At 36.8% G+C, this 16521-nt stretch overlaps 1 protein-coding gene across 4 annotated transcripts in view; it reads left to right on the forward strand.

Annotated features, from left to right (window-relative positions):
* Window positions 1-16212, forward strand: part of LOC106919072 (neuropilin-2-like) — a 115926-nt gene extending 99714 nt beyond the window's left edge. For 2 of the 4 annotated variants that reach the window (XM_014989226.2, XM_088002286.1), the window contains 2 exons: window positions 9087-9149; window positions 10922-16212. In XM_014989226.2, coding sequence (XP_014844712.1) covers window positions 9087-9149; window positions 10922-11247 — 389 coding nt within the window. In that variant the 3' untranslated portion in view covers window positions 11248-16212. Of the gene's footprint in view, window positions 1-1634; window positions 8675-9086; window positions 9150-10921 lie in introns of those variants that run through there. The other 2 variants (XM_014989225.2, XM_014989227.2) reach the window with 1 other exon arrangement.
* Window positions 16213-16521: the final 309 nt, after the last annotated feature.

Consider the following 16521-nt stretch of genomic DNA (forward strand, 5'->3'; position numbering starts at 1 on the left):
ACAGAACAAAACAACTCCATCAAGGCTTAGCGTTCCACATTTTTTGCTTAGCCAGACTGAAATAAATCGTTCGCGTTCTCTGGTTCAGTTTGAGCGCATAACTTAGGCCTTTGCGTGTCAATATGCAGCAGATGCTTGTGATGTTTGCATCAATCAAGATAAAACGTTTCTGGCTGTGTAGATCTTTGACAATGTAGCTGAAATTTAAAGATGAGTGTGTTTCTGCCTGATTTTAAGTGATATTCAGTGAAAACCATCAAAGGTTTTATCCTTTCTGACCAACACCGCTCCTAGGGATCTGAAGCTTTCAGTACTCATGCATATTTATGTTGCTTGTAGGAGTATTAGACTTTGGCTATGTAAAGTATGCATGAGTAGTCAGTGTTTCACTTGCAGGTATAGTGCACTCAGTGAAACAGAGCAGATGGGTGAGGCAGTCTGAACAATGATTTGAACAACAAAAAAAAAAAAACGTGTATTTTAACATCTGGAAAATCTAAAATCTATTGTTTCAGTGTCTTTTTTATATTTTTACTTTTACTTGAGTCTATTTTGTTCTGGACATTTCAGTAGATCAAGGAACACCAATAAAAACAACACCATCAGTCGACAATAAAATCCAACATGATGAAATAAACCATGTAGTTTAAAAAATCTACAACTCGTTTGTACTCTTGGGAATTTAAGTTCAGTTAGCTCTGCTTTACGTTATTTTCTATTTTACTTCATTACATTTTTGTAACATTTTATATTATTTTATAAAAACATCAAAAACTGATAATACACTATATAAGTACAGCTTTTATTCGTCTCTAGTTCTATTTTGTTTCCTCAATAATTTAAATACAAATTATATTATATTATATTATATTATATTATATTATATTATATTATATTTGCTGTGTAATACTATGATTAAAATCATTCCAAGGAAAGAACATCTATGCATATTCTTAGTAGGTTTATCTAACATTAAAATTTTATGAACTTCAGACCACAAAGAAGTCTAGACATATTTAATTTTTAAATAGATTTTTTTGTTGTTGTGGTATTGATTTTGTTTGAGGTTTCAAAATGTATGCGCAAATAAAATGAAATGATTTGTTCTGTAAACTACTGGCATGTGTCCCAAATAAAAATACAGTGATTGATTTTTTTTTCTTTTCTTTTTTGTTTTGCAAATAAACATAAATTGGTGAAGGACACAAAAGGATAGCATTTCCAAAGAATAAAGTAAAAAAAAAAATCATGTTTAAACAAAACAACACATTGATATTTAAACATTACAAGAGCTCAGAAATCAATATTTAGTTAAATCGGAGCTTTCTCTGCATCTTGGCATGCGCTTTTAGATTGCTGTTGGATTCAGGTGATCAGTCTTTTTAAGCAGAATGATGTGTGCCTATGCTGGATTTATGGAAATAAAGCTTTTCCAGAGCTATAAATCATATAATATTGATACTGTATTATAGGAGATGCATCCAGCTGTAAGCATGCAGAGAAATTAAAAGCTTGTCAGATCTGCCATGTCCAGATAAACAGTCAATCTCCAGCTTTAAACTCTTCAATGCAGTCTGCATGCCTGCCTCACTTCTCCACTGAGCCAATCAGTAATGTTTCCTCCTGCCCTCCAGGGGGTGCCATATCTGGGATGAGGCCCACTGTAGACGCAGTGAAGGTGCATCCGATCCCTGCCTACTGGTACTATGTGTTGATGGGAGGCAGCGCCTTCCTGCTGTTGATAGGTCTGACTGTGGTTATGGTTCTCTGCTGCCAACGCCGCCACTGGATGAGTAGGAAGTCCAACACTGGCCACCACCACCACCATCATCACCACCATTCGGTGATGTACCACAACAACCAGCCAGCCTATCAGCAAGATCCAGAGAGCTACTACCAGAGTCAAAACCCCAGCTGTAACATGTTCTGCAGCACCAACCAGAACCACCTTTACCCGGGAACAGATTCCAGCCTGGAACCCAAACTCATCATAACGCTGGAGAAAGACGACAGCTATGGCTCCCGCTGCTGAAATGACTGGACTCTACTGACTCATACGGTTTCAACAGGACAATATGGTCAAATGAAGAGCTGAAGAGTCTGATCCTTTTCTTCAAAGAAATAGGAACTCAGCAACAACAGCTCTGTCCAGCAACGGTCGAAGTGCTTCAGCTCTTCATGTCGATAATGGATCAGTGCACACTTCTGGGTTGGTGCCTGACAACGAAGTCATGTCCTTGAAGATGGAGAAGCTTCAGCTTCCAGTTCTACTGTTTCAGCATAATGATTTTTGATGTCCTTCATAGTGTTGATAAGTGTAAATCAGACTAGAGATTAATTGGATCTTCAATTAAGCATAAGCAAACTTACATCGACCACCTACCAAATTGTTGGAAAGACTGCATGGATATGCAATCAGCAATGTCAGTGTTCCTCTTTTCTCAGAAAAGTTTGGAGGATGCATTTTGTTTCAGCACTTCTTGGAGTCTTAACGAGGAAAGTTTATTTGTCAGAGAAGGAAAAAGGACAGAAAATGACGAGAGTATTGGTGTGACATAAGCAGAAGGTTAGGGAGATGAATCCCGCAATAAAAATGAAAAGTGATAATTGCACGGACAGTCTTAAAAACATTTCAAGCCTCGCGAGTTACTTTGAGTGTTTTTTTTTGTTCATCAAACCTTGGGTATGCCTTTGATAAAAATGTGCTTTAAAACCTTCACCTCTTTCCCACCATAGTTTGAGATTGTGCTTCAGTGTCAAATCAAAATGTGGATGATTGCCGAATGTTGCCTGGACCTTCTGCCTGTTGGTTAATGTTTCAAACTAAAACTCGATGTCAGTCTTACACATGAGTGACTGAATGAAAAAAACTCTTAATTCAAAAGGAATGCTTTCATTCTGTTTTCTGTGCAACAAACTTTTATTCTCCTTCGTGAAATTGACATTTCACTTTGGATGCATACTCACCACAGAGACCAAACATGCTGTGATGAAAATGACTCTTATTTGTTTAGGCTGAGTGTCATTTAAAAAAAAAAAATGTTTTAGTAATGCTTATATCAGGGTTCTGTTGAAGAAGCTTTTGGCTTAATTGTGTTGTGCAGCAACTTTAAGTGTTTAAAGGCAACCAATATGAACAAAGATATGAACAGAAGCTTTAATAGAGTTGGTTTGATAAAAGTATAGAAATAAAAGTTGAGCGGTTATGCTTGTATTTATATATGTTTGATCATCCGTGAGAGAAGTTTCTTAATATCTAAAGATTGACACCAACCTGCCTTTTTCTCTCAGATTTTAATTAAGGTTTGGAGAATGTTTATATATACAATCTTTTTCTTATTGTTTACATGTACATGTATGGATATAGCAAATCTCAAAAGTGTACACTGTTAAAATGTGAGGAGTTTCGTGAAGTATAAGTCAGATAAATCCTGTACAACTTAACTGAAAAATTAACATATCTGCAGTGGAGAAAAAGTTAAAGGTTTAAATATTTTACATTTCTTCACCCTTTCTGCAAAAGAATCAATTTATCCAAGGGATGCAATTTGAAAAAATCTTATGAAGCTGAACTGTTGAGCAAAAGGTGATTCTGTAAAGTATTCATACTTAGCAACCATGTAACCCTGTTTTACATGTTCCACCTGACACATTGTTTGTTTTTTTCAGTTTAATTAACCAGAATTTTCAGTTCAAATTCAAAAACACCATTGATCCCGAAGGGATATTAAAGGTTGTGATAACTCATATTACTTCAAAACTCTTGAAATAGTTAAAGTAAATGGTGATGTTATGGGCAGGGAAGATCTCCTGTAGCAGTCTGTATTACAGCAAATTTGAAGAAGCCTCTGACATATATCTCACAATTAAGGTGGGAAAAATTAGAAATTGTTTATTGTTGTTGTTTGTACAACTTACCATTTTAATCGGGATGTGTACACTTTTTAGATCCAGTGTTAAAATTTATATTTATTTAAGAGTGCCTAACTGTGTATGGATTTACATATTTTACTGCATACTCTTATACTTTAAATGCATTTTGAGATAAATATTTCTCGAAACGTTTTAGCTTTTTTCCTGATAAGTTGGTAAACTTTATTTGCAATGTTGAGATTGAGCACTTTTCTTTCAATTTTGCAAGCTGTGGGTCATTTGTAAATTTTGCTGTGATTATGTTCTACACTTTAACCCATTTTATACACACCACGTTTTATTTAGGGCTGCATAATCTTTTACGGCAGGTCTGAGAGAATATTTTTGTTGATTTTTATTTATTATTTCTTGTCGCTGCTTACAGTTGAAGCCATTTGCATCCAAGTGTTTAATTTAGACTCTAATACAAAAATGAAGCAAATCAATACAATAGCAGTTTAATTTGCTTGTTAAAATGTCTGTACTTGCAATCAGCATCCCGCCGTCTTGTATCTTCTGCTACACACCTACATCACTCTGTTCATGTCTAAATCCCCCCCTGAACATCCCTGTTTCAATATCTTCTCCCTTTCTTTTCTGCAAATCCTTCCAGTTAAAAAAAAAAGAAAACAGAAGAGAGTAAATGAGAAGCAGTGATGGAGGGGAGCAGAATCTCTCCGAGGAGAATGGCCCATTAAGCGAAACCCCTTTTTCCTCCTAAGAATGCTCCCCGAGATGGAAGGAGATGAAAGAAGGGAGGGGAAAAAAAAGGATAGCTGTCCATACTTTCTAAAGATAGATTTTTCTTTTTACTCTGAGAGAGAGGCTAACGGTAAGGCAGGTTGGGGGATTGGATTGAAGATGGAGGGCAGGTCGTTTCAAACACAAGAGCAGATGAAAGAAGTCTTTTGGGAACACTGACAGAATGACGAAGGCATGCATGACACAAAAAGTATTCATACCCCTTGACATTTTGACATTCTGTCACTTTATAACCACACACTTTAGTGTGGAAGTTTATGATGGGTCAACACAAAATAACAATTAATTGTCAAGTGGAAACAAGAAATTAAAATTCAGTCTCCTCTAATCTAGTAGCCATTAGTGCAAGCAAATGCCTTCATGAGTCACCTTATTAGTAAACAGAGTGTGATTCTGTGTGATTTACGTCGACTGTAATGCATGGAGGTCCGCTCGTCAGGTGGGGGAATCTGTTGAGAGGACAACCATTAGTCATATGGTCCATAAATCTTGCCTTTATGAAAGAGCTGAGAGAAGAAGAAAAAAAAACGTTGTTGCAGTTTATTTCAAGGTATGTTGAGGACACAACACATGAGAGAAAGAGGCTCTAGATAGATGACGCATAAAAAAATGATTTGATTGAAGCAGAAAATGATGTGAAACTAAATTCACATGACCATAAACACATCACACCCGTAGTAATGAAAGGTGGTGGCAGCATCATGCTGTGAGGATACATTATATCAGCAGAGGTTACATATTTTTTCCATTTAACGGCTTTAGCCAAATAGTTATGTTTTTTTTTTTTTTTTAAATAACTGTTTTATGTGTTTTGAACTGGTGATTAGTACCTTACATTACTAATCAGTCTGTCACATAAAATTCCCATCAAATAATGTTAATGTTTGCGGTTACAGCATGACGACATGTGAAAAATCTAAAGGGGTATAAATACTTTTGCAAGGAACCTGCTTGCAAACCAAATGAACCAATATGCACCAGTGTGAGGTAATTATCCAGATTTCCACTGAGCTCCCATAAAGTCAGTTTAAATCATTATTTTATGGAATAGTTGTTCTCTGCATTGACTTATTTCATCATACTGCAGCTCACAGAATGCAGTTTTGTGCTTCGGTCAACAAGTATTTCAGTTATTTTGTGCTTGCATATCCATTCTGTGCCTTCCCCAGCTCCTCTTTCTTCAATTTCAATCAACTTGTGCATGATTTACACATTAGATGACTCATTCCAGCAGCCCGCTGCCATAATCCAATCAATGTGAGTCCGAATTCAAACCGAGGAATGATATATGGCCGTATTTATGCTGTGCTACTCATGCACTTTTCTGTTTTCATTCGTCCTCAGTCTATCAAACTTTTTAAAAGATTTGGAAAACATTTCACCGGGAGCTTTTAAATCAGCCTCACTTCCCTCCATCATGGACTACTTTGAAGCCATTTAATATTCCTAATTAGTTAATGGAGGCGATTGCGTTCATAAAACCCCGCAGTAAGCATTTTTATCCTCCAAGGCATCCATATTTTTTTTCATGTCTTTCCTTCTCCTTCTCTCTTTTTTTTTCCTGTAGAAATATTATCAGTGTGAGCACTCTAACAGGTCCTCGGGCTCCTGCACAACCAAAAGTGGCAAAGAGCCATCTCCATCTCTGCCTGAATGAAAAAAGGCCTCCTTTTTTATTCCTCTCTTTACTAATTGAAGAGAGGAGAAAAATGGGACTAGAGGGAGTTTTAATCCCTCTTCAGATCCATGTGATAATTCTTCTCAGGATTCTAGCCTGGAGGCTTTAAGCCAGCATCATTAAACATTGTTCAACGGTCATCTAAAGACTGTCCAAGCTCCTTTTTCCCTTACTTTGTTTTTACCATCTCCCTGTAAGTGATTTGATGTTTTGTCGAGGCCCACGGTGGTTTTATTTGATCAAAGACAACAGAAGTTTAGAGCTCAGAGAGACTGCTGTGAAGGGACGCTTTTACATATTCACAAGTCGGAGCTTTAGTTGTACAGCAAAAACAGATTGCAGGAAGACATCAAAAAGGTTTCTAACTTGCATACATAATCTTTTAGTTACTGAAATAATCAAGGCTTTTCTTGATGTAATGCTTTTTTCTCCTTGTTGGAACAAATAATTGTGTCAAAGCAAAGTTGAAGTAACTGAGGTAGATCTTTTTTTTTCCCTCCTCTCTGCGAAATGCACCAATAGCATAGACAGTGAAAAATAATCCCACAGCCTGATTCTTCCATCTCCATGTTTTTACCTTGTAAATTCCAGACCCGTCTGAAAGCATAAACTTTTATTTCTTTGTCCAGTGAGACTGGTGTTTTGGGTTTTGGGTTGTTCTAGAACACCCTAAACAATATTTTTTTATTAGCTGGAGACTAAAAGACAGTTCAGTGTTCCAGTGGTACAATAATCCCAAATTTTGGTTGGATATTGAAAAGGTGACCAGTTTAAGCTCATAAAAGAATTAAATATCTCAGTTGTTCATAGGTCAGATCCTGTCTTCAGCCACAGCAGAGTCATATTACCTGTAAAACAAAAAAAAAAAAAAACTTTCTGCCTCACTGGAGCATAAGTGATCCTTCCTGCTGTTTTAATTACTGGTTACTGGTTACATTTTGCAGCTTCATTTCTTTTCTTCTAAACTGTTTGTTCCTTTCAACTCAGACATCTATATCCACTTTTTATCAGAACTTTACACTAACTCGTGTGCATGGTTGCCATGGTAATTTTAGGCTTTTAATCATCTATTTTAATAATTACTTTCTCATGACGCAATACACCTAAACTCCCATCTTACACTTGATCACATAAGCTTTGTAGTTTCCAGCAAGCTTATAACAGTTTTCTGGTTACACTGACACTTTTGGCGAAATTGATTAAGTTAATTTAAATCCTGGAATGGTCTTCACTTTTTATTGAGGTTTCAAGTTTTCTGCTTATACATTTCATATCCAGTTTTGCCTGTAATTCTGATTTGTTTTACTGTCTCCCTGTTGATGTTTACTGAGAAATTTGAAAACATTTCTCCGTCTTGGATTTTCCATCCAGTTTGTGCAATGCACCAGTTTTAAAATGTGTGAACCCACAGCATGATGTTGCCATCACCATTCTTGGCAGTTAGAACGACATCATTAGGTTTAACCAAATATTAATACATACATCTGTCTGTTAAAACTCCAGATAATAAAGTGTACTGCCCTGATTAGATAACGCAAACCTTTCACTAGTTTCTATATTGGAGATCATTTTTGACTCTTGACATAGTAAAACACAGTCATTAGTTAAAAACAATGTTTATTTGCACATTTTGCTGTTATTCTTGTGAGAAAGGAAATAAACTGTTGTTGATTTGTGTTGGACTTTGCTGATGTGAAATGTTGATGCATGACACAGAAAATGCTCATTCTCTGATCGGATATGCAAAGGTACATCTTTGTTAATATAGGGTTTGTTTCTTCTTTTTCTTCAGCTGTGTATGTCCATGTCAACTTTTTATAATAGAAACCTCAAATTTTACAGCGGGTGTCCTTTAAAAGTTTTAATCTCACTGTTATTTACAGTTAAAGGAGAACTTGAAGCTTGGAGTTTATTGAATCTATAAAATTGAAGATGCCAAACTTGTCTCATGGATGAATGACCTTATCTAACGGAGGAAATGAGGCTCCATATCTTTTTTTTTTTTTTTTTTTTTCTCCTGCACACCCTAAATTAAGTTTTCGCCTCCTATCTTCTGAATATCTATTACAGTTTCTGGTTATAAAGTGCTTTTGGTTCCTAATAAATGATTATCAGCTCCACAGATATTGCTCCATTTTTATTTTTATTCTCAAATCGACCAGAACAAGAACTGAGCCTATAACAAAGCCTTCAAAGTCTTGCACTCAGCAGTTTTAACATGGTATTTTAGCTTGTTGAATTTCTCTGGCTTGGTATGTAAAAGAAAAATGGTTGTGGTGAATGTGAAAGTAATAAAAGTAATATTTTTTTATCAAAATAAAAGCTTTTGTGTGTCTTTATCTGTCTTTCTCCTCCCTATCTTCACACTCTCTTTCAATCTCCCAACTTTTTTTCATTTATAAGCAAATAATAATAATAATAAAAACACTGATCCTTATCACCCTATGGAACTGGTGGGGAGCCTGGCTGAAGAGTACAGCATTATATTCTTCCCTCGACAGACTGAACACAGACACTACAAAAGGTTTCTGTGTGAGATTTGTTGTTTGATCTCTTTAGAAAACTTTAAACGAGATCAAGGCGATTGTACCGAGCGATTTCCATCTACAAATGCAGCTGCTGTGTGCTGACAGCGTCGGTGATGGACTGATGTTATCACAACATGATCTAAACTCTGGAGTAAGTGAGTGGACAGGGGAGATTAATGCAGCTTTTCTTCCTGTCTCTCCAACAGATCAGAAGCCTAAAGATTCCGGAAACGATCCTGTTTTCAATCACAAGCAGCACATCAATGAAGGTAAGGTCCTCCGGCAGCCAGAGGCTACACTGTCTGTCTCACCCACACACTTTAATGGAAATACTGTTAGCAGAGGCATGCCTGTAGCTCTTCTTTATACATGAAGTTCCACAAGAAATAAGCCTGTGGCAGCAGTCTGACAGAGTTTGCACAGAAGGAAGAAGAATGTTAGCGAGCATTCAAACGATTTTTTTTTTTTGCATGTAGTGTCTTTTTTTTGTCTTTGTTTTTCATGTTTCAATGACCCATAAAGCACGACAGACAGATCACTCCTGTGCACACAGAAAAACATGACTGTAGCAATCACAGTCTAGAGAATTTTATTTTATTTTATTTATTTTATTTTTTTTGCTTTTTCCAGCCCCTAGACATTTACAAAAGAATACTTGCAGTTTGTCTTCTAAAATGTGTGTTTACTGTCTGTCTGGAGCGTTTTTCTGTGTGGGCTTCTCATAAAATGCTAAAAAAGAGACATTTGCATCACTGTTTTACCACATAGATAAACAGGCATCATTCTGAACCAATAAAAGAAGTTTAGACATTGAAAAACCTCAACACGTCTGCACTCTACATTTTGCAGATGCAAAATGCAAAATATAATATTTTTGTAATAAAAGTTTTTAACCATAAAGACAATTAAAAAGGTGGGTTTAACAGTTCTTCATGTTTTTATGCAATATATGTGTAGAAAATCTACAACAGAATGGCAGCAATTGTACAAGACTTGTAAAAGTAATGTTGAGGTTTTGATTTATGTTTTTATGTAGGCTACCATTTACAAGTTTTTGCCCTGGGTAAAAATTTGATGATTAATTTCTTCTAAATATGAATACATGTTTTAGTTTAATTTCATTAGCTTTTCAAATACAACAGATCATGTAGTGCATATTGATACATGTAATCTTTTTGCGGTTCAAGACATTTTATTTTGTAAGTTAGGGGAGAGAAGCAGCTTATTGACTTAAAAGATCAGAGGTGTCCAACTCCTACATCAAGTGTCTCCGTTCCAACATAGCAAAGGCGATCACTGAATTATCCTCTCAGTATGTCATTAAGTTCTGCAGAGGCCAAAAAAAAAAAAAAAAAACCTTTGGAATTCGGAATGTAATGTCACAAATCAGCAAACACCGCCTATCACCTAGCAACCCCAGTCAAGCCCACCCCGTTACCTGGCAACCCAAGCTGAGCTTCAGCATTGGGTCAGTTGGTTTCACTTATATGCAGTGGCTGCTGGAAAGACAACTGTTTTGTTGTTGACTTAACATCCAGAAACCACTTCCTGCATTATTGTTGATTGTGCATGAGGCTCCACTTCTGCTTTTCAAAGATGCACGGTTGTATAATTGTGCATCTATTTGCAGCCATTTTCACGTGCAAGTGTAAATGTTGAGTTGGAGGGCGTGGCTGCTTATTTGGATTTAAAGTGACAATACGCCTTAAACAGCTCATTCTGAAAAGGACCTCAAAACGGCAGAACCGACCTGACTAAAATCAATCTCATTACCAAGAAAAACTTTGTGGAAAAAATGTAATGAACATGTTGACCTATCTTAACCTGTGCCAGGAAGCATAACAGGTCGCCTCTAAGGACAAGGATTTGTCAACCCTGCTTTAGATCAGACCACATCCATGCATTAGAACGACCCAGTGAAAGCCCAGACCAAAATTGAAAATTTGTTGCAAAACTTCCAAGATGGACAGAAACTTTAGCCTGTAGGTTTTTATCGCACGTGTAAAAGTATTTTTTCCTAAATTTATTGTGTTGTCTCCAGATTTTGACTTCACTGGCTGGCCGTCCTCCTTCTCCACCCCGTCCTCCGACATGGACCCATCCTCAGTGACGCTGGTGTCGGAGAAAGACAAGGACAACGCCTGGCTGTACACGCTGGACCCCATCCTCCTCACCATCATCGTGATGAGCTCGCTGGGCGTCCTGCTGGGAGCTGTTTGCGCCGGCCTGCTCCTGTACTGCACGTGCTCGTACAGCGGGCTCTCCTCGCGCTCCTCCACGACGCTGGAGAACTACAACTTTGAGCTGTACGACGGGATCAAGCACAAAGTGAAGATAAACCAGCAGAGGTGCTGCTCAGAGGCATGAGGAATGACGGACATCCCCTGAAGATTTTCCTTCCTTCTTATTTGGACAGAGACATGAAAAAGAAGCCCTATCTGAAATTTCAACCCTCGTCCCTGCCTGAAATCTTGCTACTCCTTAGCTCTGATGTCAAACGGGGGTAACACTGAACTCTCTATGTGCTGGCAGTGGGGGGTCTAGAGCGAAGGAACGTCTGATCCCTGATTCCCCTTAAGCAACTGAGTCCCTTTTCTCCTCTGCCTGCAGGAGAAACCTGCTCGATTCTAAAAGCCTGTGAATGAATGATTGAATGAAGGAATGAAATAAAAGAATATAAATGACTGAAGTACCATAAGATACAGTACATCCCACCAACCACTGGAATGAAGTGGACTTCAGCACCCGTGACAATCTGGACATTTAGACGTCAAATGGCAGCACAGTCTGGGGTGTTCTAGTTACGAATTTCTGAACGGTACTTTGCAGAACTTTAGATGTTTTTCCTCATCTTCCAAAAGAAGATGGGTTGAAAAAATCTAAGTGTTTGCATCCGATTGCTTGTGAAGACTTCTCCAGTGGTCTGTTTTAATCTGGGTACTTTTGACTCAAATCAACACATATCAAGTGAATGCCTACCATTCTAAATAGCTTAAAAAGGAAACGACGTAAAAGAATCTAGACCTTTTTTTTCCAGTGAAAAAGGAAAAGGAGACAAATATTTTCTTTGCCTTTCGTTTTGTTTCTGAAAGTTTCTGGTATGAGTTCTGTGAGTTTTAAACGTCAATAAGCCTGCCATGCGGCGCCCGCTAGCTCCTTTGTCCGCCTTCGGTCTGCGCTTTGTGAAACCAGTGGCATAGAGAAGTAATGGTGACTGTTTTTGTTCTGTTTTAGACTTGTGTCCACTTGGATGAAAAAAAAAGGTGAAGAAAAAGCGAGCTTCAGTTCATAGCAGCCCTGTAGAGCTTTTTATGCCATTTTTAGACCTTTCTTTTAGAGTTTTGTTGAACTCCATGGTCTTAGCTGTTACTTTAGCCCTTTTTCTATTTTACTTTTCCCATTACAGATTATCAGTCTAAGAGTAGGGAAAAGTTATACTCAAGACAGAAAATCAGAGTTTTATCAAAAAAAACAAAAAACAAATCTAACATGCTGTTATGGAGTTGTGCTTTAGATTCAGTATTCTAGAGTTTTTGGTTTTTTGGTATATATATATATCTATATTTTTTTGCTTTTCAGACTGTATGATGCCCAAATGATGGACAGACACTGTGTAAACAAAATGTCAGTAATTATTTTATTGCAACCTATGGATTGCCAAAGAGCTGTGTATGTGCTCAGTGGGTCTGAACAAGTGTTAAATGAGGCTGGGCGGACTGGGAGTGATGAAACGACATGATGTTGTAGCATCGCTCTCAATTCTAAGAAGCCTGTTTGGGGGCAAAAATGCAGAAAGATGACTGAAGATGAGGATTGGGAATCATACCGTTGACTTCTTTAGACACACAATCGAGCCTTAAGCAAATTACAGTATACGCTGTATTGGAGGACAGCCATTACGGAGGGCCAGTGCTGCTGGAGAGACTGATGCTTCAAATGAGACACACACTCACATCTACACACACATGCAAATATCTACGCTCCTCTGTTTTCAGGACTTTACATAATCCTCAGGCCCACACCTCAACTTTAAAGGTGGAGTTTGGTTTGTTTGACGTTATGCAGAGTAGGTCTGAGCTGCGAGTATCTTACCTGCAGCAGGAACCTCAGTTTGGAGAACCAAAAAGAAATCACATTTTTCTTTTTCCAGTAACATCTTGTTTTTATTGCATTTTGCCAATGTCTACATGTTGAACCTAAATAACTTGAAATAATTACTAAAACATATTTGAGAGTTTTCCCTAAGTCAAAAAATACTGTAATAATTACAAATGAGAACTAAACCCCTCAGCTAAAATTCACTTTGTTTGTTGTTTGACTCCTTTTTTATTTTCTATGTTCTATTCTTGAAGTATTAGTCGTTTTGTAAGTGTGTTGGGGTACAACATGATACAAGTACACATATTTTACCAGCTATGCATCAATTTCTACCACTAGTTGTTTGAAAGCGTATTTCTGTAATCTAATCTTAGTCTATTGTAAGGAAATGTGGCAACGTAACTACAAAAATATTGTCACCCCTGCTCATATCTGTTATTTTAATTTGATCTTGGGTCATAATTGGCTAGATTTTATAAGAAAACATCAAATTTCCTTATAAAATCTTTTCACTGAATAATACGCAAATCACATTAGATTTGAGCTTTTTCAATGGCCATTAATCATAATAATTCATAAAAATGCAAAGGTACAAAGAAGAATATATAGATTTACCATGGTTTGACAATGGAAGTGGATTTTGTTTGTCTATCTGGGCAGTTGTAATATTTTCAATGCAATCGTAATATCGTGTGCCCATTAGCCATTATTGAACATGTCGTGATTGAGAACATTTTTAAAAAGTAAAACTGTTCAAACTGTTGAAAAAGTGCTTGATAGTTTTTTGGCTTTAGTTAGCTCAGCTCTCTTTCATCTCTGATTCTCCAAACTGAGATTACGCTGACTGCTTTCTAATGCAAATAAAACTCCACTATTACTCTACACAATCCCACTTAAAACACACAAATCATGTATTTATCATAAACTAAATCCTAAACTTATCTGTTTAAATTTCTATGTCTAATATTTTGGTCCCATGTTTCACATCTTACAATTTATTTCAGTTCTGATACCTGACAAATAAAAGCTCAACAAAAGACACAGAGGAGGTCAGAAAGAAAGTAACTTAAGGCAATGGTTATGTTTACTTGTCAGAAAAAAAAAATCAAAATAGGTCCAGACTTTAATCAGTAGGAAAAATTAGACTTAAACACATAGGCATAGTAAGTTTTCAGACTCATTTTCCAATTTTATTAAGAAGAGCACATAAAAAATCAGAGCTAAATGAAAATGTTACAGTTTTTCTTGTGGCCTTGTGTTGTTGAGCTGGTGACAGAAAATTCAGATGAGGTGCCTTTAATGCTTCACATAGTATAAAATATCAACAAAATATTTACAGTGAAAAGTAATCACATTTGTCCTGTAATGTGTCATTTATAATATTTTAAAAGGTTTGTGCAAATCATGAAGGATAGCGAAGAATGCTGTGCAGCTATCTGAGTTTCCAAGGTTGGTGTTGACTGATTTTCATAAAGCGCGAATCATAAGCATTGGTTCTGCTAACATGCTATACCAACATTAGCAGAAGCTAATGCTAAAGCACTAGTTAAACTTATGTTTATACCCAACATGTGTTGCAACATGCAGTATATCGCCCTAAGCAGGGTCACATTTGTTATTTCACACCCACATGTATGGTTGCGTTTCAGGAAGTGATTCTTTCAAAGACAGTTTATTTCAGTCTTATAGTTGTTGAGTATTGCTAATTTTGTGCTGATTTAGCCTAATTGTCCATTTCTGGCTTCAGTCAGTAGATTTTAAATTGTTTGCCAGTTCTACAGCGATGCGTTCCGGGTACAGAATAATCATCATTTGCTTCAGCGCAACAGAAGATGGGTGGGAAACGTGAGGCGAGGAAATTCCTTGAACTGTACGCATAAACAGTCTTAAAACACTTCAAAATAAGAGCATGAACATATAAATGTCTAACTACATGGAGAGTTTTCAACAGTCGACACCCAAAACTTCAACACAGATGTTAAACTCAAAGTTAAAGAAACCGCCAAGTACATTAGCACTTTAGAATTTATCTGGAAAAATAATTTATAGGAAACTAAGTGCGCTTAACATTTTCAAAGTTAGCAAAAACACTGAGGGGCTAAACAAAAGATTAGCTCTGCTGTTAGCGCTGATCTGCTGATTAGAAGTAAAAGTATTTATGACCAGATGACTAAAAATAAGAAACACCCTGTTGGAAAACCCTTCAGATCCACAAAATACATTGAACTATTGAACTTAAGAGATGTGAATACTATTTTTTTCTCTTATTGTATTTAAAGCACTGAATGGACATTTTTTAGGGATTTCTAAAGCAACAAAAATGAGAATCCATGAAAGTTAAAAAAATATATTACCAGAAAACAGGGCATGCTATTCACATTCTATTTATTAAAACTTGGTCCTCCAAAGAAATACTAGGCTGGTGGTGGTGAGGAGTGACAACGTCATCTTCAGAATCAGACACAGACCTCTCCCTGTTTTTCACTCTCTATGTTCACGTTTCACTCTGCTAGATGATCAGATTTTGTCAAGTCCTTATGAGTCTCTCTGTTCCCTGTGAATCCGATAGGATTTGGGTCACACTTGTCAGAAAAGTGGAAGTAAAGGAGAGAAACGAGTTGCATCTTTGCCTGGAGCCCATTTGTTCTCTGTCTTTGATTTCCTCTTTCGTCTCTCGACTGTCATAGGCATGCGTTAATGTAGCCATAAGATGCACACAGAGAGTAAACGCATCATCTTTGTTAAATGATTGCCAAAAAGAGAGAGAGAATAAGGGAACAAAAGAAAGAGATGAAGAAATTTCTCTCCATTATTTTCTTTTATTATTATTATTTGGACTGTTTTCCAAGTGCCTTGGAGCTTTCTATCTTTTTTGATCTCTGACTCTTTCTCTTTCCCCACTGATGTCTCACTCCGACTCTTCTCTACACACAATGCAACCAAAACATCAATGAGTGAGCAGTGAGCACATGTGCAAGGTTAACCTGTTCTGTCTCCCGCTTGGCTTTGCTTCATTTCCCTCTGAACACCCAGATAGTATTACCTCTTCTGTCTTTGAAGGCTACACCCAGGCACACATATTGACTTATGCACAACTGACTGACACAAACACAGTACATTATGACACACCGACGGCACTGGCCAGAAAACTCAAACTGTTGTTTGTAGACTTTGTACAGAAGAATTTCTTTTTTTAATGTTATTATTATTTAATAAAGGCTAAATAACAAGTAATCGCTCTGTATGTGCTTTTCTTGTTGTTTGTTTATGCTTAAGATGTTAATTTCATGCAACCCTAGAATGACTAATAATTTTCATAATGAATATGCAAATAGTCTCCAGACTCCAAGACATCAAAGACTAGAAAAACCTACAAGTTTTCTACCTTTGAAATAGTTTATTATATATTTTTGAATGTTCAGTAATGATATACAGCACACCATAGCAGTTGTTTATCAATTTAATTGAATTCAATCTTCTTATCACCAATTCACAACAAATACCATCTCAAGGCAGCAGATTAATTTCACATACAATTATACT

Source organism: Poecilia mexicana, unplaced genomic scaffold, assembly GCF_051168715.1.
Source record: "Poecilia mexicana isolate PSO_F unplaced genomic scaffold, ASM5116871v1 scaffold_2, whole genome shotgun sequence".
Classification (NCBI taxonomy): domain Eukaryota; kingdom Metazoa; phylum Chordata; class Actinopteri; order Cyprinodontiformes; family Poeciliidae; genus Poecilia; species Poecilia mexicana.